The sequence below is a fragment of the Lutra lutra genome, chromosome 4 (genome assembly GCF_902655055.1).
Source record: "Lutra lutra chromosome 4, mLutLut1.2, whole genome shotgun sequence".
NCBI classification, from domain to species: domain Eukaryota; kingdom Metazoa; phylum Chordata; class Mammalia; order Carnivora; family Mustelidae; genus Lutra; species Lutra lutra.
The window spans coordinates 90,304,034-90,321,807 of NC_062281.1; the positions used below are offsets into that span (position 1 = coordinate 90,304,034).

A 17,774-nucleotide genomic window follows, 5' to 3' on the forward strand; every position below is an offset into this window, starting at 1 on the left:
GAAGGCAGCGGCTTAACCCACTGAGCCACCCAGGCGCCCCTCCCAAAACCTCTTTACAACCTTTAAAACACCGAATTGCCTTGGACCCAAGACCCTCTGTAATTAGCCTTGTGTAAGTATTGTTCTATTGTTTCTGATTAGTCTCACTGGTTCACCTGGTCTTCCATCTCCATGTTTCTGTGTGTGTGTGCATGTGTGTGTATGTTTATATTTCTTGGTTACTTGCTGTGAGGCTTAGCCCAGTCAGCGATGCTACCCATCCTGATCTCAGTTCAGTAAAGACTGGCCATAAGTAGCAAACCCCTGCCCCTCCTCTCCTCCAGTCCAGAGACTAGTATGTAGGAGGAGGGGAAAGGAGGTGCCCACTCAGATAAAACTATCCAAGAATGCCAATATCTCCCAGGCCACCCACTATCCTGGGAATTTTGAGAACGTCTTTTGTCCCAGCCCCCACGCAGGGAAAAATCTAAGGAGGCAATACCAAGGTGGGAGCCAAGCAGTGCTGTCTGAAGTAGTCTCATTTTCCCTCCCTGCTGACCTTCCCAGAATCAAAGGGTCTTTTTGGAGGGTGGAGATGGAGAAGGAGCTGTTTTGCTGTCTGAAGAATCTCCAGGGCTCTCTAAAGGAAGATGGAACAACACTAATCCTGTATCTGGGGGCCAGTCAGGCTATGTGGGGTTGGGACAACTGGTCACTTTCCCTCTTTGGAGTCTCCACCTTACTCCTCTTTCTGTGTGATTCTCTGAGTCAGTTTGTCCCAATCTCCACATCTCTCTTTTGGCTTGAGCCCCACTCACCTGTCCTCTTCCATCAACCAACAGCCTGATTGCCAGCGACCCTGGCTTCCTGGCTCCCTAGTTCCTGGCCTAGTGGCCCAAGCCCATGCTGCTTTGACAGGGTGGGAGGGGAGGAGATGATGGGGACAAGAAAAACCTCCTGGTGACATCTTCCTTTCCTTTCCCAGGCTTCAAGCCCTCAAGTGCATGCTAGGCCTCCCTTATTGGGGTCATGATGAATACAGGGAGGAGGCATGTGCGGAGACATAAGGAGGTTGAAGTAAAAACAGTAGAGAGGAGGGACAGAGGGTTGGGGCAGAGTAGAGGTTGAGGGGGGAGACTCTCAAAGCGGAAGCAGGATAGCCAAAGCCCCTGGGGAGAAAGGAGGGAGGGAAAGTCGCGCGGCTTTGACAGCTCAGCCCAGCCAAGGTCTCCGGGTTTTTCGTCTGTCGCTCCTTCCAGCTTCTCTTCCTCCCTCTCTTGTGAGATTTCTTCCCGAGGCCTCTCCATTTTAAAGCATGTGATCCCCTCCGTCCGAGTCTTAGCGACGGTCCTCGGGTCTCTCCATCTAGCGCCAGGCTTGGGTCTCAGGCTCAGCCTCCCCGCCTGGCCCTCTCGGTGGGCGGTGCTCCTTACCCTCCGCCCCCAAGAAGGACTACTGGTGGAGAGGTGTCGAGAAGGCGGTGTCCAGACAGCTTCCGAGAGCCGGACTGGTTGCGGTGACCCAGAGGCGGGCCGGAGGAGGGGCCAGTCGGGAGGCGGGCGGGGCGGCTGGGGCCCGGCCCAGAGCCCCGGGCGGTCGCATTGTTTTCCTGCGCGGAGCCGCGGCTGGAGTGGGGGCTGCGACTGAGACCCAGGACTCGCCCGACCCGACTGCGCCCGCGAGGTCGGATCCGAGCTCCATCCCATTCGGACGCTCGTCACGTCTCGCCAGAGCCCCAATCACGGATTGCAAACTCGGCGCGGTGCGGGGCCGCTGCCCGCCCGCTGCGATCTTGGTCCCGCTGACCCGGATCTCCGAGCAAGTACCCCGGAGCGGGGATGGGGTTGCAGGGAGGCGAGGAGGACCCGGGGCGCCGCAGGCTGGGGACAACCTTCCGAAGTGCGAGAGGGACCCGGGAGGGTGCCAGCGCGCTGTGTGCCTGCCTGACGGAGAGGGTCAGCGGAGTTGGGGTGCACGGAGAGAGGAGGGAACCGTGGCCGAACCCTGTCAATGCACTGTTGGGCGCAGGATCTGGGCGCCTTTTCCCACCGGGTTTCTCCGAGCCGCGTCCTTTGCATTGGGGAGCACGAAAGGCGATTATTTGAGGCGCGCACCGTACAGAGGGTGGAAAATCTGGTCCCTTGACTCCCCAGCAGGAAAACTAAGGCTCTGAGACCCGCGGAGAACTGGACCCTCTCGATGTCCCTGCAGGGATGGGAAGGGGGACGCGTCGTTCGGACTTTGGTGTGACGCCTGCACCTCTGTCCTTGTGCAAACGGGAGTCTGAGCACCTCTCAGGGGGTTGGCTTGGGCAGAGTGGGGGAAGGGGGGCCCCCCCAGAGAAACAACAGTCTCCATGCTCTCCTCCTTCCTTCACCCCACTCGCCCCGGGGCTTTGTTAGACCGGGGTCTCCGAAGGAGAAGAGCCTGGCTGGCGACTGCACCTTGAGCCCGAGGACCCCGCTCAGCGCTGGTCCCAGGCCTGCCCTCCTCGGTTCCCAGCCTCTGGCCCTGTTTCTCTGGCCTCGGAGACCCGCCTCCGCTCCTTAATCCCCGCTCCCATCCCCACTCTGTCTGCGCCCGCAGGCCCCTCCAGCCCCTCCTCCCGCTAACGTGGCTCTGGGACCCGGTCCCGGCCCAGACTCTGTTACCCGCCCCTCTTGGAGCCCCAGATCCAGTGAAGGGGAGACACGTCGAGCCCCTGGCCCTGGGCCCACCTTATGCCAGGGTCTAGACACCTGGATTATCCTCGTTGGGGGCTGGGTAGGAAGGAGGGTAGGTTAGGAGCCAGGGGCTGGGGGAAATGTCTTGGAGAAGGGAAGGCGCCTTCAGCCTGTTCCTCGAGGATTCTCGGACCGCCCCTCACCCCCTCTACCTCTCCTCTACTCCCCCAGAGGAAGGTGGACTGGGGTGGGCAACCAGCCTGAGAGCTTCCTGCTATTGTCCCCAGCCCAGTCTCCCCTTCTCCATCCCTTCCCCAGCCTCCCCTAAGACTCTGCTTATGACTCTGGCTATGACCTGGCCACTCCCCAGAGGTGGCTGCAAGGGCTAGGAGGAGAGAGAAGGGCTGTTTCCTCTCCCAGCAAAGGGAGGACCTTGGAGGGGGAGATAGAGACAGCCAGCCCCCCCAGCCCCCCGCCATTTTCCTCAGATGGGGGATATTATGCAGCTGGGGTTGGTCCCAGCGGAGTAAGCCTTTCCCCAGGCCTGGAGTGGGATGGGGACTGCTTAGATACTGCTTCTCCAAAAACAGATATGGGAAGCCCTCTTAAAGATGTATTATACTTAAGTCTAGGGGGCCAATGCAAAGGCCAACCAAGTGTTTTCAGAGGCTGGACTAATCCAGTCTAAGTTGGGGTGGGGTGGGGTGCAGAGACATTGGGTGGGAGGGAGCAGGACCTGCTCTCTCAGGGAAGAAGAAAGGGGCTGGGGGTGCTTGCTATCAGAGCATTTTGCCTAGAAATGAAGAGCATGTAAATGAGATGCAAATTAGCCTCTATTGTCCCCAGCTAGGGCGCTTTTGCGAAGAAGCCTGCTGGATTCTGAGGGTTTTAATGTGGAGGTGGTCATCCTGCCCCCACAAACTCTCCCAGTCAACCTTTTCCCCAGGACTGGTCATGCAATTCCAGGAGCTTCTGGCTAGGAGCCAGCCCCAGCCCCTGCCCTCACATCTTTAGGTACAAAGCGGCCAGCACCTTTGCAATCAAGCTTAATGTCAACTCCCCCGACACACACACACTCTTCCAGGGCAGCAGGTCCCCTACCCTGGCCTCATAGACTTCTGAATTTTCACATTTTCTTTTAAGGGATGTAGTAAAGAGGTGTAGCTAAGCCTCTTCCCTCCTGTCCCTCTTTCATCAGGTCAGAATCCTATCCCCCTCAAACCCCCACAGGAGTCATCACCCCAGGTAAGGAAAGGGCAGCAGCTCCTGAGGGCAGGAGATGGAAGCTGGCATGGCCTGGGAACAGGAAGAGGGTCTGGCTGTTCTCCCCACTTGCCAGAGACCAAAGTTGTTTCCTGGGTGAAGATACCAGTTGCCCAGGGCAACTTGGAGGGGGAGGATAGGAGACCGGCTGTGTCCCTTTCTCTTCCCTTGGGACCAACAGCATCCGGAAACATGGCGGGGTGGGGGGGATGTGCGCGGTTAGGGAGGCTTGGCCTTTCAGAACCAGGGGGTTGTTAGTTAGCAGATGACTGCTCTGTCCCTGGGGGGGGGGGGTCATCATTAGGTGTTCCTACCCCTTCCCCTCCTCCAGCCCTCTTGGGACCCCATCTGACGTCAGCCTCCCCACCAGTGACGCTGAACTGGGGGTGGGGTACACTTGGGTCCTGGCTTCAAGAGTGGAATTGGGCAGACGGAATGGGCTGGTCCTGGAAGCCCAGGGTCGCTTGTTTAGGGGACACAGCAGGATGAGCACCTAAGGATGGGTGAAGAATAGCAGTCTGTTCACAGCAAGAAAGGATTCTCACCCTTCCTGCCCTGATTTCGGAGCGGTTAAGCCCCTCACTCCAGTTCGAGGGGAAGGAGGGCAGGAAGCTGGTGTACACCTCCCACGGGGTTCCACCTGGGTCAGCTGGGGGTGGGCCATGGTTCTGATTGGTGGGAAGGACGGCTGTCTCCCGTCTCTCCGGCCATATCCATCTTTTCCTGGACTTTGGGCTACCATTGCCTGCCTGTCGTTGAATTATTTATATTTCCATTTTGAGGCAGCCCGAAGAGGGAAGGAAGGGAGAGAGGGACATACATGTGCAGCCGTTTCTCCTCACCAGGACAGCCAGTTCCCTGCCTGGCTCCTCGTAGGGGGGTGGTTCTGCTCTTCCATGGCAAGTGTGAGCACTGGTTCTTTGGAGCCAGGAGGGAACAGGGGGCTAGAGAAGCTGGGAGGGGGCACAGTGGTTGGGCAGACAGCTGCAGCCAGAGCTAAATTTAGCCTCTGATCTGGCTTTGATGCAGATTCATTTTTGGCTAAGGCAGCCCCCCACTACCACTCTCCTCCCCACCCAGCTTCTCCCCAGCAATGGGAAGATCCCTTGAACCATGAACTTAGACCAGGATGGTGACCCCTAGGTTTCCTCCCCCAACTCTGTTCTTCCTCACCCCTATCTAGGGTGATAGCTTCTTCATAGCTGCCTCTGCCTGGGCACAGTGCCTGCATGGCTCCCAGGGTGCCGCAGGGGTCTGTGAGGGAGGGGGAGGCAGACATAGTGCCCTCTTCCTCCTCCCAGTGCCAAGGAGTCACTATTTAAGTCACAAATTTTAAGGCTTTGGTGTCTAATTATAACTGAGAAGGGGTTAGCAAGAGGGGGGGCCAGGAGGTGTCACCTACCGAATGTCCCAGGCCCAGTCAGGAGAGAAGAGAGGAGGCTGAGTGAGAAGGCTTGGAAGGGGAGCGGGTGTGCCCTGTCCTTACCTGAGGTCATGCCTGCAGGCCTCACACTAGCCAGTCTGGGCCAGTTGGAGAGAGAAACGCCTTGAGTGACAGTAACAGCTGGCTGGGACTGAGGCAGTGCCAGAGAAAGGGTTGTTTCCCCCAGCCCACAGGGTCTTCTGGGGATAGATCAGGGGAGCAGCCTGCCAGTGTTAAGGGTGAAGGATTCAGCCCCGTCCCCACTCTTGTCTGTCTCCTTCCAGGGCTGGCATATGGGTGAGGGGGCACCCCCTGGGGCCTAAGCTGCCCCGCACAGGATGCCCCGTGCCCCCTACTTCATGCCTTTGCTGTTTCTGCTGCTGTTGCTCTCACTTCCCCACACCCAGGCGGCCTTTCCCCAGGACCCCCTCCCTCTGCTGACCTCTGACCTGCAAGGTGAGTGACCTCGGCCCACCCCCCTGTTGTGTGAGCTCAGCACTCAAGACCCCAGCAAGGGAGGAGGGAGGATGGGAGGTGAGGTGCAGGAAGATAGGCAGCGGAGGGAAGTGGAGGGGGGGCGGCACTCAAGCCTGTTGCCCATCGCTGCTGGGCCCACTTGCTGCGCTCTGAGGCCACACTGTTGCGCAGGGGTTGACAACACAGACCCAGCTAGGGGGTTGACAACCCAGCCGGACCACATACTTTAGCTGGTTTGAATCCCTGCCCAGCTGCTTGGGAGCTGCAGATCTCGGTTGAGGTGGTTCACCTTTCTTTGCCTCGGTCTCCTCATCTGCAGAATGAAGATAACAGATAGTGTTCTTCCTCATTAGAGTTATTTAGGGATTAAGTGAGGGCATCCTCGGAAAGCGCCGAGAACGCTGTCTGGCACACACTCAGTGTTTTCTGTGTGTTTGCTATTATTATTGGTTACACAACGAAGCCTTGGGGCTGGTTCGGTGGTGCCCCCACACCTCTCACCTCCCTCTCCACCATCTGTGCCACAACTAAGCCGGGGTCCTGCTGTGAGGGAAACCATACACCCACTTTTTTTCTGAGAAGAAAAAACTTTATTTGCAAGTTCCTGTTATTTATGTAGGATTTTGAGTAATTCTAAGGGTGAAAGAACCACAGCTGGGTCACTGGGAGTGAGGGTTGGGGGATAAGAGTAGCACTTTTGTGTGTCAGACGCTAGCCTAAGCACCTTGCAAATGCTAAGACATCAATCCCTGAACTCTGAGCTCCCTTGGAGCGCTGAAGATCTTGGTCGCCATGGTCAGGCCTATGGTCAGGCCCATGGTCAGGCCTGTGGATGCCAGAGTGGGTCAGGGGAGGCTGGAACCAGGGAGGGCTGAGGTGGCCTCTGAAGAACCTTAAGGGCTGGGAGAAATGGAGTAAGTGCTCCATACAGGACAGCGTGCGATGTGGGAACTAAAGAGGAGCACTCGCCACCTCCCCCCCACTGCCCTCCCCAGAAGGAACTGAGTTCGGCTTTGGAGTCAGACAGACCTGACTGGAACCCCAGTACCAGCCATGGGCATCGAGCTATGCAAATTCCTTAATGGCTCAAGGCCATAGGCTTCTCATCTGTAAAATGGGGCCACTATTAGTACTTCCTTCACAGAGCTGTATTTAAAATAGGCGGTTCTCAAGTACTAACAGGGTGGTTGGCAGAAGTTAAGTGCTCAGAGTGAGCAAGCATTATTTAATAGTTGTATTCATAGCTTTACCTCACAACTCACCTCACTCTTCCACGATGTCCACGGCTGAGCTTTGTCTTGTCGGGAAGGATACTGAGGAAGGGAGGTCTGGCTGGCCCTCATCTCCCACATCTCTATGTCTTCCAGGTACTTCCCCATTATCCTGGTTCCGGGGCCTGGAGGATGATGCTGTGGTTGCAGAACTCGGGCTGGACTTTCAGAAATTCCTGACCTTGAACCGGACCTTGCTAGTGGCTGCCCGGTAAACTGACCGTGGCACAGTTGTGGGGCCAACATGCATGCTCCTGAGCAGCTATGGAACCTGCATGGCCACTGCAGTATCTTGCAGGGGACACATGCAGGTGTACAAGCCATGGGACATGGACATGCTTGGACCCAGGGCACAAATGCCAAGGCATGGAGTAAGGGGGAGGACAGAGGGCAGGAGGTCTGCACTGTTTGTCTCTGAGCTGCTAAACCTGAGCAGGGTGGGTGCTAAGGAGCTCAGGTGGGGTACCTTGGCTTGGCTCTGATCCTTCCTTACCTGTCCCTTCAGGGATCACGTTTTCTCCTTCGATCTTCAAGCTCAGGAAAAAGGAACAGGGCTGGTGCCCAACAAGGTGAGGGGCGTGTGGGAGGAGGTGCAGGCTTGGAGATGAGGCTGGGAGAGGTCCTGTGGGGATAAAGCAGGGGGGGGACGAGGACTCCAAAAGGAGCCATAATGTGAGCGGATCTCCAGGTTGCCCCATGATGTTCCCTCCTTTACTTGTCCCTTCAGTATCTGACATGGCGGAGTCAAGACATGGAGAACTGTGCTGTACGGGGAAAGCTGACGGTGAGGAGTGGGATGAGAATTCTGAGGGGAGAATTTCCTGCCTCCAGGCTCTGTCTGAGCGGTCCTGCACTGTGCCCGCTTTCCCACCCACTTCCATCTCAGGCCATAGGGGAAATGTGCAGGAAAGGGAATGAATGATTTTCACCTTCCTTCCCGGAAAAGTGAGGCTCCAGCAGGCCCAAGAATTTGCCTGAGGTTGTGGGGCAGTGATTAGCTTACTTGGGACTTTACCTACATTGCTATGACTGGCTGCAGGGAGGCGGCCTTAACGTCCTGGGCCCCCTGTCCCAATCGTACGGACTCCTGTTGCTGACCTAGAATTTTGGATTCTCTAGGACGAGTGCCACAACTACATTCGTGTTCTTGTTCCCTGGGACTCTCAGACACTCCTTGCCTGTGGAACGAATTCATTCAGCCCCGTGTGCCGCAGCTATGGGGTACAAAGGCGGAGGCGGGTGGCAGCGAGGTCAGGATGGGAGTGGGAAGAGAACCCAAGATGGGCGACCAGTTTGGTGGGGACAGGCCAGCCACGGTGGAGGATTGGGAGTGCCGAGCGCAAGGGTACAGAAGGGGTGGGGGAAAGAGGCAAGGGGACATGAGGGAGTGGGCTGTGGAGCCAGACTCCAAGACCCCAAGGATTCCAAGAACCTGCTCCCTCTGCCTCCAGATAACTTCGCTGCAGCAGGAGGGTGAAGAGCTGAGTGGACAGGCTCGATGCCCCTTTGATGCCACCCAGTCCAACGTGGCTGTCTTTGCAGGTGTGCACCTAGGCATGTAAGAAGCGGGCCTGTGGCAGGAGGGGGCTCCGGCCTTAGCCTTTCTTCCAATTTGATCTTTGCCCATGCTCCCGAGTGCAGGGTTGAGCTGGGGGCAGGGTCAGGCTGAGGGAGACCCAAGCCTTGGGTTAGGCGACCCCAGAAGAGCCAGATCCTTAGGCCTTCACCTGACCCCACCCTACCCACCCCTCCAGAGGGCAGCCTTTACTCAGCCACTGCTGCGGACTTCCAGGCCAGTGATGCTGTAGTTTACAGAAGCCTCGGGCCTCAGCCCCCACTCCGCTCCGCCAAGTACGACTCCAAGTGGCTCAGAGGTCAGGGCCGGGCCTGGGGGAGGTTGGCTGCTCATGGGGAGGAGGTGCAGGGGGAGGACTGTGGCAGGGAGCGGGCAGATGGCCGCTGGTACGGTTCGTGTATGCCAAGGCAAGAGGCTGCGTGGGGCTGGGCGTTTCTGAGCATACCATTCCGTTTCCCCTTTCAGAGCCACACTTTGTCCATGCCTTGGAGCATGGAGACCATGTCTACTTCTTTTTCCGGGAGGTCTCTGTGGAGGATGCCCGGCTGGGAAGGGTAAGGAGGTGGGCCCCAGTGGGGGTAGCTAGAGGGTTCTGCTTGATCCTGAGGAGCCAGTCAGAGTCAGGGGAGAGCTGCTGGACCTCATGTCCACCACACAATCCCCTGGACTCTGAGCCCCAACTTGGAGTTGCCCCCACATCCTGCTGTGTCCCTCATCCTTGACCCAGTCTGATCTACCACACTATACCCTTGCTTTGCTGTGGCCCTGGCTTCTGTCCCTTGGTGCTCCCAGATACCCCCAACACCCGCACCCTGCCCCACTGGCCCTGAGGCCCTCACTGTTCTCCACATCCCCTGCTCTCCTACCCCAGGTACAGTTCTCCCGAGTTGCCCGTGTGTGTAAGCGTGACATGGGTGGCTCGCCTCGGGCCTTGGACCGCCACTGGACATCCTTCCTGAAGCTGAGGCTCAACTGCTCTGTCCCTGGGGACTCTACCTTCTATTTTGACGTCTTACAGGCCTTAACTGGGCCTGTGGACTTGTATGGCCGCTCCGCTCTCTTTGGGGTCTTCACCACCCAGACCAATAGGTTAGTACTAGACTAACCAATGTGGTCCAATCTGTCCTTGTCCCACCAGCGTCTAAGCTCCCCTCTCAAAGCCTTCCGATGCCCCTACCTGGAGGGGAAACTCCCTTCAAAGCCAGCTTGCTGTTCTGACCTTCTTTCTCCCAGCATGGCCCCCAGGGGGGCTGCCTCGCCCTCTCAGGCTCCGCCCCCTAACATGGTGCTTAAGGTTAGCTGCCGTCTCACCTGGGAGGAGCTGTGTGATCCCTTCCAACACCTAGCCCGCATCTTTTTCTGGCTCCTTCAGCATCCCTGGCTCTGCGGTCTGTGCCTTCTACCTGGATGATATCGAGCATGGGTTTGAGGGCAAGTTCAAGGAGCAGAGGAGTCTGGATGGGGCCTGGACACCTGTATCTGAGGACAGGGTTCCCTCCCCCAGGTACCCAGGATGAGAGTGGTTTTTTTGGGGTCGGGGCAGAAGCAAGCAGCGAGTTCCCACATGGTATTATGAAGAGAGGGTCTGTGGGATTATGGGGAGAGGGCTTAGCGGACTGGCATGGGACTGATGAGCTGCAGAGAAGGGGGAAGTGGTAGTGTGAACATCTGTGTGAAGGGAGAGAGCAAGGGTTACCGATCGTATCTGAGAGCAGTTGGTGGGGGGCACAGAGCCTAACTGAGCCCTGGCTCTCTGTCCTAATGCTGCCCCTTCCCATGTGCCTCCCAGGCCAGGATCCTGTGCCGGAGTTGGTGTGGCTGCCTTGTTCCCCTCCTCTCGAGACCTACCCGATGATGTCCTGACCTTCATCAAGGCTCACCCGCTGCTGGACCCCGCTGTGCCACCGGCCACCCATCAGCCTCTGCTCACCCTCACCAGCAGGTATGCCACTAAAAGAACAACTGCTGACCAACCCCCACGCCCCAGCCATTCTCCTCTGACCTTACACGGGTCAGTCACATTGGTGAGAGGAAGAACCCATGAACATGGAGGGAGAGAGGTATGAAGGAATGTCTGGGAATGGGGGAAGGACCCAGGAGTGCGTACCAGGATACATGGACTGTCCTTGAGACACTCCGGATTCCACCAGTCGGGGGGCCCTGACTGAGGCCTGTCCCTCCAGGGCCCTACTGACCCAGTTAGCTGTGGATGGTAGGGCTGGTCCCTACAGGAACACCACAGTCCTATTCCTGGGCTCCAATGATGGGACCGTGCTGAAGGTGCTGCCCCCAGGGGGGCCCTCTGGAGGACGTGAGCCCATCCTGCTGGAGGAAATCAATGCCTACAGCCCCTCCAGGTGAGGCCTTGGTCTGGCAGTGCTCCCCGCCCCCCATCATCACCCTGCAGAGCAGGAATGGGAAGTGAGCTGGTAGACTGGGATGTGGGGATGTGGTGGGGACTCCAACGCAGGCTTCCACGTGGCCGAAGCTATAGGGTAGAGGGGTTTGGTAAGAAGCTAGATAGTGTGGTGGGGCAACACTGGGAGTTGTAGTCTTGGGCACCTCCCCACCTTCTGTTCTTTAACTGACCCAGGGAGAATGGAGCCTCCCCTGCCCCATCTCTGATTCCTTCCTGCCTCATCCTAGATGCAGTGGGAAGCGGGCCGCCCAAACAGCACGGCGGGTCATAGGGCTGGAGCTGGACCCTGAAGGTCACAGGCTCTTTGTGGCTTTTTCTGGCTGCATCATCTACCTCCCTCTCAGCCGGTGTGCCCGGCACGGGGCCTGTCGGAGGTGAGAGGGGCCTGACCCCCCCAGGGCCAACAGGAGCCTGGGAACACAGGCATGGGGGAAGGTGCGGCAGGGAAATGCAGGGGGTGGTTGGGAGGGAAGGGTGCGCCGGGCATTGTGCAGGTGGGCAGTGCCCAGGGCCTAGAACAGGCATTGGGACAGGACAAGATGGGAACATGGGGCCAGGGGCCTCCTGCAGGCCAGGGTGAGAGCTGGAAGGGCAGGGCCATGGGATGGGATTAGAGCGGTGAGACTCATATGACTCCGTTTCCCCAGGAGCTGCCTGGCTTCTCAGGACCCATACTGTGGATGGCACAGCTCCAGAGGCTGTGTGGATATCAGGGGACCTGGTGGGTAAGTGAGGGGCCCCCAAATCTCCCGAGGAGAAAGTTCTGTTTGCCCCACTCAATTAAGCAGCTCAGGGCCAGGGTGGAGGCTGGGGGCAAGATATATAACCACCCTATGCTACCTCCGTCTCCTGCTAGGACTGATGTGGACCCAGCTGGGAACCAGGAATTCACGGAGCACGGCGACTGCCAAGGTAAAGAGGGCTGGGACAGCCATAGCCATAGCTGCACAAGGCTGTGACGGCCATCAGCTACAGCCCAGGTGTGGGCTTACATACTTCTGTGGCAGTCGCCCCCTTTGGTTCTTCATGAAGCTACCCCCCCCCCATCGTCACTCTGCCTTCCTTCATAGATGGAGCTACTGGGAGTCAGTCTGGCACAGGGGATTCTGCTTATGGTGAGTCTGCCTATCCCAACGCCATCTTCCCTTGCTCAGCCCCCACGCACCCACGTCTGTGCTCCATGGCGGCAGCAGACAGCTGCCCACACACACTAGGTCTCAGATGAGGGCTGGCATCCTCCAAACAGCCCGCATAGAGCTTGGTGCTTGGCACACAGTAGGGTGCTTAATAAATAGTTTTTGAAAAAAATACATGAAAGAATGTCCTGCATGGTGAGCCTTTCCCCATGGCCAGAGGAAAGTAGAGACTGGAGTTCTGGACCCCAAAGTGGGGGCAGGGGTGGGGAGGACCCACTGAACGGGTGTCAGAGGTAGAAAACAGGAGCCTCATTGGCTCTGACCTGGTCTCTGTCACCAGTGCTTCTGGGTCCTGGCCCTTCCCCTGAGACCCCCAGCCCCCCCAGTGATGCCCACCCCTGGCCCCAGTCTTCCACTCTTGGAGCTCACACTCAGGGTAAGGGGGCTGGCTGGGAGGGATAGGAGTGAAGTATGGGGCTGGTGAGTCTTGAAGAATTCTAAGCCCCTCACTGACGCGTTTGGTGCTCACTAATGCCTGTTTGGAGCTTCCTCTCCCCAGAGCTGGGCTGCTCTGACCCACCGCCTTCTGCACTGGCAGAGTTTGGAACTGGCTCTTGGCATGGCTACAGGGCCCGGAGCTGGGATGGGTACTCCCCAGGCCCAAGCCCTAGCCTGTGTGTGATGTCTAGTGTGGTGGACTGACTGTGTGTTGAGCGCGGGGCGGGGGGGGGGGGGGGGGGGGGGGGAGTGTCATTATGAGGACGGTCAGCCCGTGCTGGAGTGAAGCTGAGCAGCAGCAGCAGAGAGGTGAAACTCGAACTTGCCCTCCATGCCCACCTACCTTGGCTGAGCCTCCCTCCTCCCCTCTCGGTCAGCAGGCGTGCGCCGGGACCTCCCCCCAGCCTCAGCCTCCCTCTCCGTCCCCATCCCACTCCTCCTGGCCTGTGCTGCTGCAGCCTTCGCCCTGGGCGCCTCAGTCTCTGGCCTCCTGGTCTCCTGCGCCTGTCGCCGGGCCCACAGACGTCGGAGCAAGGACGTCGAGACTCCGGGGCTCCCGCGCCCTCTCTCCCTTCGCAGCCTGGCCCGGCTGCACGGGGCGGGCCCAGAGCTGCCGCCCAAGGACAGAGACGGGGCGCAGATGCCCCAGCTCTACACCACCTTCCTGCCTCCCCCCGACGGCGTAGCCCCGCCGGAGGTGGCCTGCCTGCCCACGCCGGAGTCCACGCCCGAGCTGCCCGTCAAGCACCTACACCACGCTGGGGGGCCCTGGGAGTGGAACCAGAATGGGAACAACGCCAAGGAGGGCCCCGGCCGCGCGCGGGGCGGAAGCGCTGCGGGAGGGCCAGCGCCGCGAGTGCTGGTGAGGCCACCACCGCCTGGCTGTCCCGGGCAGGCCGTGGAAGTCACCACCCTGGAAGAACTGCTGCGCTACCTGCACGGCCCGCAGCCATCCAGGAAAGGGGTCGAGGCCCCGGCGGTGGCAGCATTGACCTCGCGGGCGCTCCCACCAGAGCGGGTTCCCACCCCCGCCCCCTCCCTCTTTGCGGGCTCCAGCCTCCTCCCCCGAGAGTGCGGACCGCCTCTGAGGCTGGACGTGCCCCCCGAGGGGAAGTGTGCTGCGCCGTCCACCCGGCCCGCCCTCTCCGCCCCTGCTCCCCGGCTAGGGGTCGGAAGCAGTCGGAGGATGCCCTTCCCCACGCACCGGGCGCCCCCCGCCCTGCTCACTCGGGTCCCCTCGGGGGGGCCCTCCAGGTACTGCGGGGGTCCCGGGAGACATCTCCTGTATCTGGGCCGGCCAGAGGGGTATCGGGGCCGCGCTCTGAAGAGGGTAGACGTCGAGAAACCCCAGCTGCCCCCGAAGCCTCCCCTCGTCTCGCCCTCTTCCCAGCCGGCTGTCCCCAACGGCAGCCATTTTAACTTTTAAAAGGGAGCTGCGCCACGTCTTCGGATGGCGCCCTTGAAGCCCGTGCCCTCAAAGGCCAAGAGCGTGGACGCATCTCCAAGGACAGAGGCCCTCCCTCTCTCCGTGTTCCACACCTCCAGCCTTCCTGGACTCTGAGAGTCTCCCGGGGTCCCAGCCCGCCTCGGGTTTATTTATTGACGTCTTTCCCCCTGTCCTCGAGAGAGGAGTGGGAGGTGAGAAGCTCGCCCCCTCAGTGAACCAGCTTTTCGGGGGGAACTGGCGCACTCCCACTCCCCCCTCCCTCAGCCAAGCTGCCTTAACTCGCCCCTCCGGGCTTCCTCCATAGACTGGGCCGCGGGCGGGCCGCAGGGCGGATGGACAGACCGACGGGGCTGGGGCCGCGCGCGCGTTTGTGTACAGATTCCTCGGGCCTCCCAGGACGTGCCTCCTCCTACTGTGTAGGAGCCTCCGCTTCCCAATACAGCAGTGTCCCCGAGCCGTGCCTGACTTTCCTAGCGGAGGGGGCGGGGCGGGAACCGGTCCGCTAGCTAGGCGCCTCTGCCCCCGAATCTCTGCCTTCATCTTGGCCTTGCATTCTCTCCCGAGTAATTGGGATGGCTGCGGTCCCACCGGGGTTAATCAGGAAAGGTTTCCTGAAGGAGGCAAGCGAAGAAATGGTGTGTGGAGATGAACCAGGGCCCAGGAGACCCACGGCAGAACTTAGGTGGGGTAGGGAGGGCACTGGAGCACGTTTCTGGATCAAGGATGTTTTCATAGCCTGTTCCATGGGGGTGGGGGAGGGTATTTTTTGAGAAATAAAATAAAGCTGCAGCGCAAGTGGTTTAAGTTTCACAACAGGAAATCTCGTCCTAAAGAATTTGGAGTGTAGGTCGCAGGATGGATAGGCTGCAAAGAACGGCAGAGGATTCGGCCCTGTTGGTGGTAGGGTCTAGCCTTGGTAGTTCCCTAAGGAGCAGTTAGTTCCCTTTCTCAGAGCGGGAGGGGGCGTAGGAGCGCGTGTTTCCTTGCACGCATGCGTAACCTCTTGTCTCGGAGTCTCCGGCTGCGCTCCAGCCCAGCGCTGGGAGGATCAACTAGCGAGCCGCGAGCGTCTGTTCTGTCGTTCTCTGGCTGGTGCTGGCTGAAGATACCTGTCTGTTATCCCGGGAACCAATGGGAGGGGTGGACAGGATCATCTGCCCCGCCCACTACCTCGAGTTTAAGGACACTTAAAGCCTCACGCGGGCGGTGGCTGCTTTTGCGGATTTACGGGTCCGGGTTTTTACCGGCGCGTGGCCCGAGTATCCGCTCAGTTGGAGCCTCAGGTCGCCGTCGCGCTGGCGCCGCCTGGAGGCCGCCCCAAGCCCCGCAGCTAAGAAAGCCTTGGCAGTCCCCTTTCCCCGTTCGCCATAGGACTGCCTTGAGTAAGAAACCCCTGAAAACAATTTGGTGAAGAACCGTGATTGTGTCTAGCTCCGCCCTTTACTTCCTGTAATCCTGACAAGTCAGAACTTTGCCCTAAACCTCAATTTTCTCATCTGAAAAATGGGGTTGAGAGGCTCAAGTAATTATAATGTATGTAAAAATGTTTTTAAAGGAGAAAGCATGGTACCTTGTGAGATGATGATCCCTCCAAACCCATGCTTAGGCGTCCTAACTTTGCGATCTTCTACCAAGCAATCTGTTTCCTTTTGTAACCTTAGGATCTTCGCTTAACAGGTTTTACCCTCAAGATGTTTTTTAAAATCGCCCTCTGAACTTTCCTCACACCTTGTTCTGCCCAATTTGTTGCCTCTGCTTGGAGCTTGTTTCCCCAGGTTGAGAGATCCTTTAGGTCTTAGTTTCCCCCTCTTTGGATGTCTTACTTAAACCAAGATGCCTTAAAACCGTTGCTAGTTTCCTAGATAGTGAAGGAGAGCAAGGAAGGAGTGGAGCAACTCTCCAGTCACCTAATTTCATTATCCTCTTCAAACCAAGGTGTTGAAGTCAGGACAAAGAAAAATGTTAGGGCTGCTGCCGTTCTCAGCCTTCTGAGGGACAAGTCTCACAAATACTTCAGTTCTTGCCCTGAAGATGGTCACAACAAAGGGGTAAATGATCTTTAGGTTGTTTTGTTGTTGTTGTTTTAAAGATTTTATTTATTTATTTTACAGAGAGAGACAGCCAGAGAGGGAACAAAGCAGGGGGAGTGGGAGAGGGAGAAGCAGGCTTCCCGCTGAGCAGGGAACCCAATGTGAGGCTTGATCCCAGGCCAGGACTCTCCGATCCTAACCGATCCTGACCCCGAGCAGAAGGCAGACGCCTAAGGACTGAGCCATCCAGGCGCCCCATCTTTACGTTTAAATATAGACTCAAAAGAGAAGTTAATCTTTTGACTTGGTGCAGGCAACAGCAATTTACAGGTTAAAGTCCTTGTTTCATTTTAATCAAGAAGGGTGATCATTTACAAAGTATGGTGACTTCTCTAGCCAAGGGAGCCTAAGCTGGACTCAGAACCTTCTCAGTTCTAGTGAAAGCAGCTATGTTGCAGTGAGAGCAACAGTCCTTGGACTCTGCCACTTAACAGTTTTGTGTGGGACTAACTTCTCTGTGCCTCGATTTCTTTTGTAAAGCATGTAAAGGATCTATGCCAACAGGAGGTCATAAAGCACCATATAAATATATAGGTTTAAATTAAGTGCTTTGTAGGCAAAGGTTATTTGCCCAAAATAGACTGCTATGAAGTACGCAATTCAATAATACTCATGAAATATCTCATCCTGGTAGAGAGTAGTGAATAATAAACTAAGGGAATGAATTCAAAGAAATTATTGTCCCTGACAACAGAGGGATAAACATGACTCCTTAATTTAAGGATACTTAAATTGTTAAGGATACTGTTGATACTTTTTTTTTTTTTTAAATTAGGGTATTAGCTCAAACTTTGTCTTTAGAAAAACCTGCGTGTGCCAACAAGAGGATAAAGTCCTCACCCTTAGGGATTTCTAAGCTGATTTCTCAGAGGCATCCTGGGAGGTTATGGAGAAACCAGGGCCCCAGTGGGCAGAGTCCATCAGCTTGTGTAAGACTTTAGGGATCTGAAACACAGAAGGTTCCACAGTCACAAAGCTTGAAAAGCTGTTTAGCGTCTTGGGTTCTTTGGGAGGTAAGTCACAGGGGCCTGAGCTATTATTGTCTCTCAAATTTATGTCTCCTTGATGCCACTACCCCACACTTGGGAACCACACAGGTATGAGTCACTTTCTGCTACTTAATCCAGTAGCTGACCTTTGGATATGTTGACTCATAAGAATTTAAGGTTACATATAGGAGAGTAAGGTTGAAGTACATGGATAAAATATAAAGCCTATGAATCCAAAAAGACTGCCTACTTTTACCACATGTATTAAGGTCCCAATAGGAAAACAGACAACATGCTCAAAATAATGAAGGGCTGATTTTAAAAAGTATGGGCAAAGGACAGGTCAGTAACTGGAGGCGAGTAAGAGCCTTAGGCCTGAAAAGACAAAGGGAGATAGTGGGTATTTGGAATTGGAAGGAAAGGCTGCACTGAGAGGAGCAGTGACCTTTACTCAAAGGATACTTGAGAAATCCATATACTGATTCCAGTTTTTTCTCTCCCTCCTCTCCTTCCAGAGGCCCCTGTTGGAATCAAAGTAGAAGC

At 57.0% G+C, this 17,774-nt stretch overlaps 1 protein-coding gene across 4 annotated transcripts; it reads left to right on the forward strand.

Moving 5' to 3' along the window:
• The first annotated feature begins 1,549 nt into the window (after positions 1–1,549).
• Positions 1,550–14,606, forward strand: SEMA6C (semaphorin 6C). 4 transcript variants are annotated; one of them, XM_047725704.1, is made up of 20 exons: positions 1,551–1,797; positions 3,841–3,887; positions 5,613–5,784; positions 7,173–7,287; positions 7,582–7,645; positions 7,804–7,860; positions 8,196–8,297; positions 8,528–8,618; positions 8,831–8,950; positions 9,118–9,206; positions 9,524–9,741; positions 10,025–10,156; positions 10,442–10,594; positions 10,836–11,009; positions 11,299–11,445; positions 11,719–11,796; positions 11,928–11,983; positions 12,142–12,186; positions 12,548–12,643; positions 13,086–14,606. In XM_047725704.1, exons 3-20 carry the CDS (start codon positions 5,667–5,669, stop codon positions 14,129–14,131), a joined length of 2,901 nt encoding a protein of 966 aa, XP_047581660.1. In that variant the 5' UTR covers positions 1,551–1,797; positions 3,841–3,887; positions 5,613–5,666; the 3' UTR covers positions 14,132–14,606. The 4 variants fall into 4 exon arrangements, with proteins under 4 accessions (XP_047581661.1, XP_047581660.1, XP_047581658.1 ...); XM_047725702.1 differs by having other exon boundaries at positions 1,551–3,887; XM_047725703.1 differs by lacking the exon at positions 3,841–3,887.
• Positions 14,607–17,774: the final 3,168 nt, after the last annotated feature.

Coding starts and splice junctions, on each gene's coding strand:
- SEMA6C (XM_047725702.1), top strand. CDS start 5,667: ATGCCCCGTGCCCCCTACTTCATGCCTTTGCTGTTTCTGCTGCTGTTG. Junction 9,207..9,523: donor AGGATGCCCGGCTGGGAAGG/GTAAGGAGGTGG, acceptor CTCCTACCCCAG/GTACAGTTCTCCCGAGTTGC. Junction 12,187..12,547: donor CACAGGGGATTCTGCTTATG/GTGAGTCTGCCT, acceptor CTCTGTCACCAG/TGCTTCTGGGTCCTGGCCCT.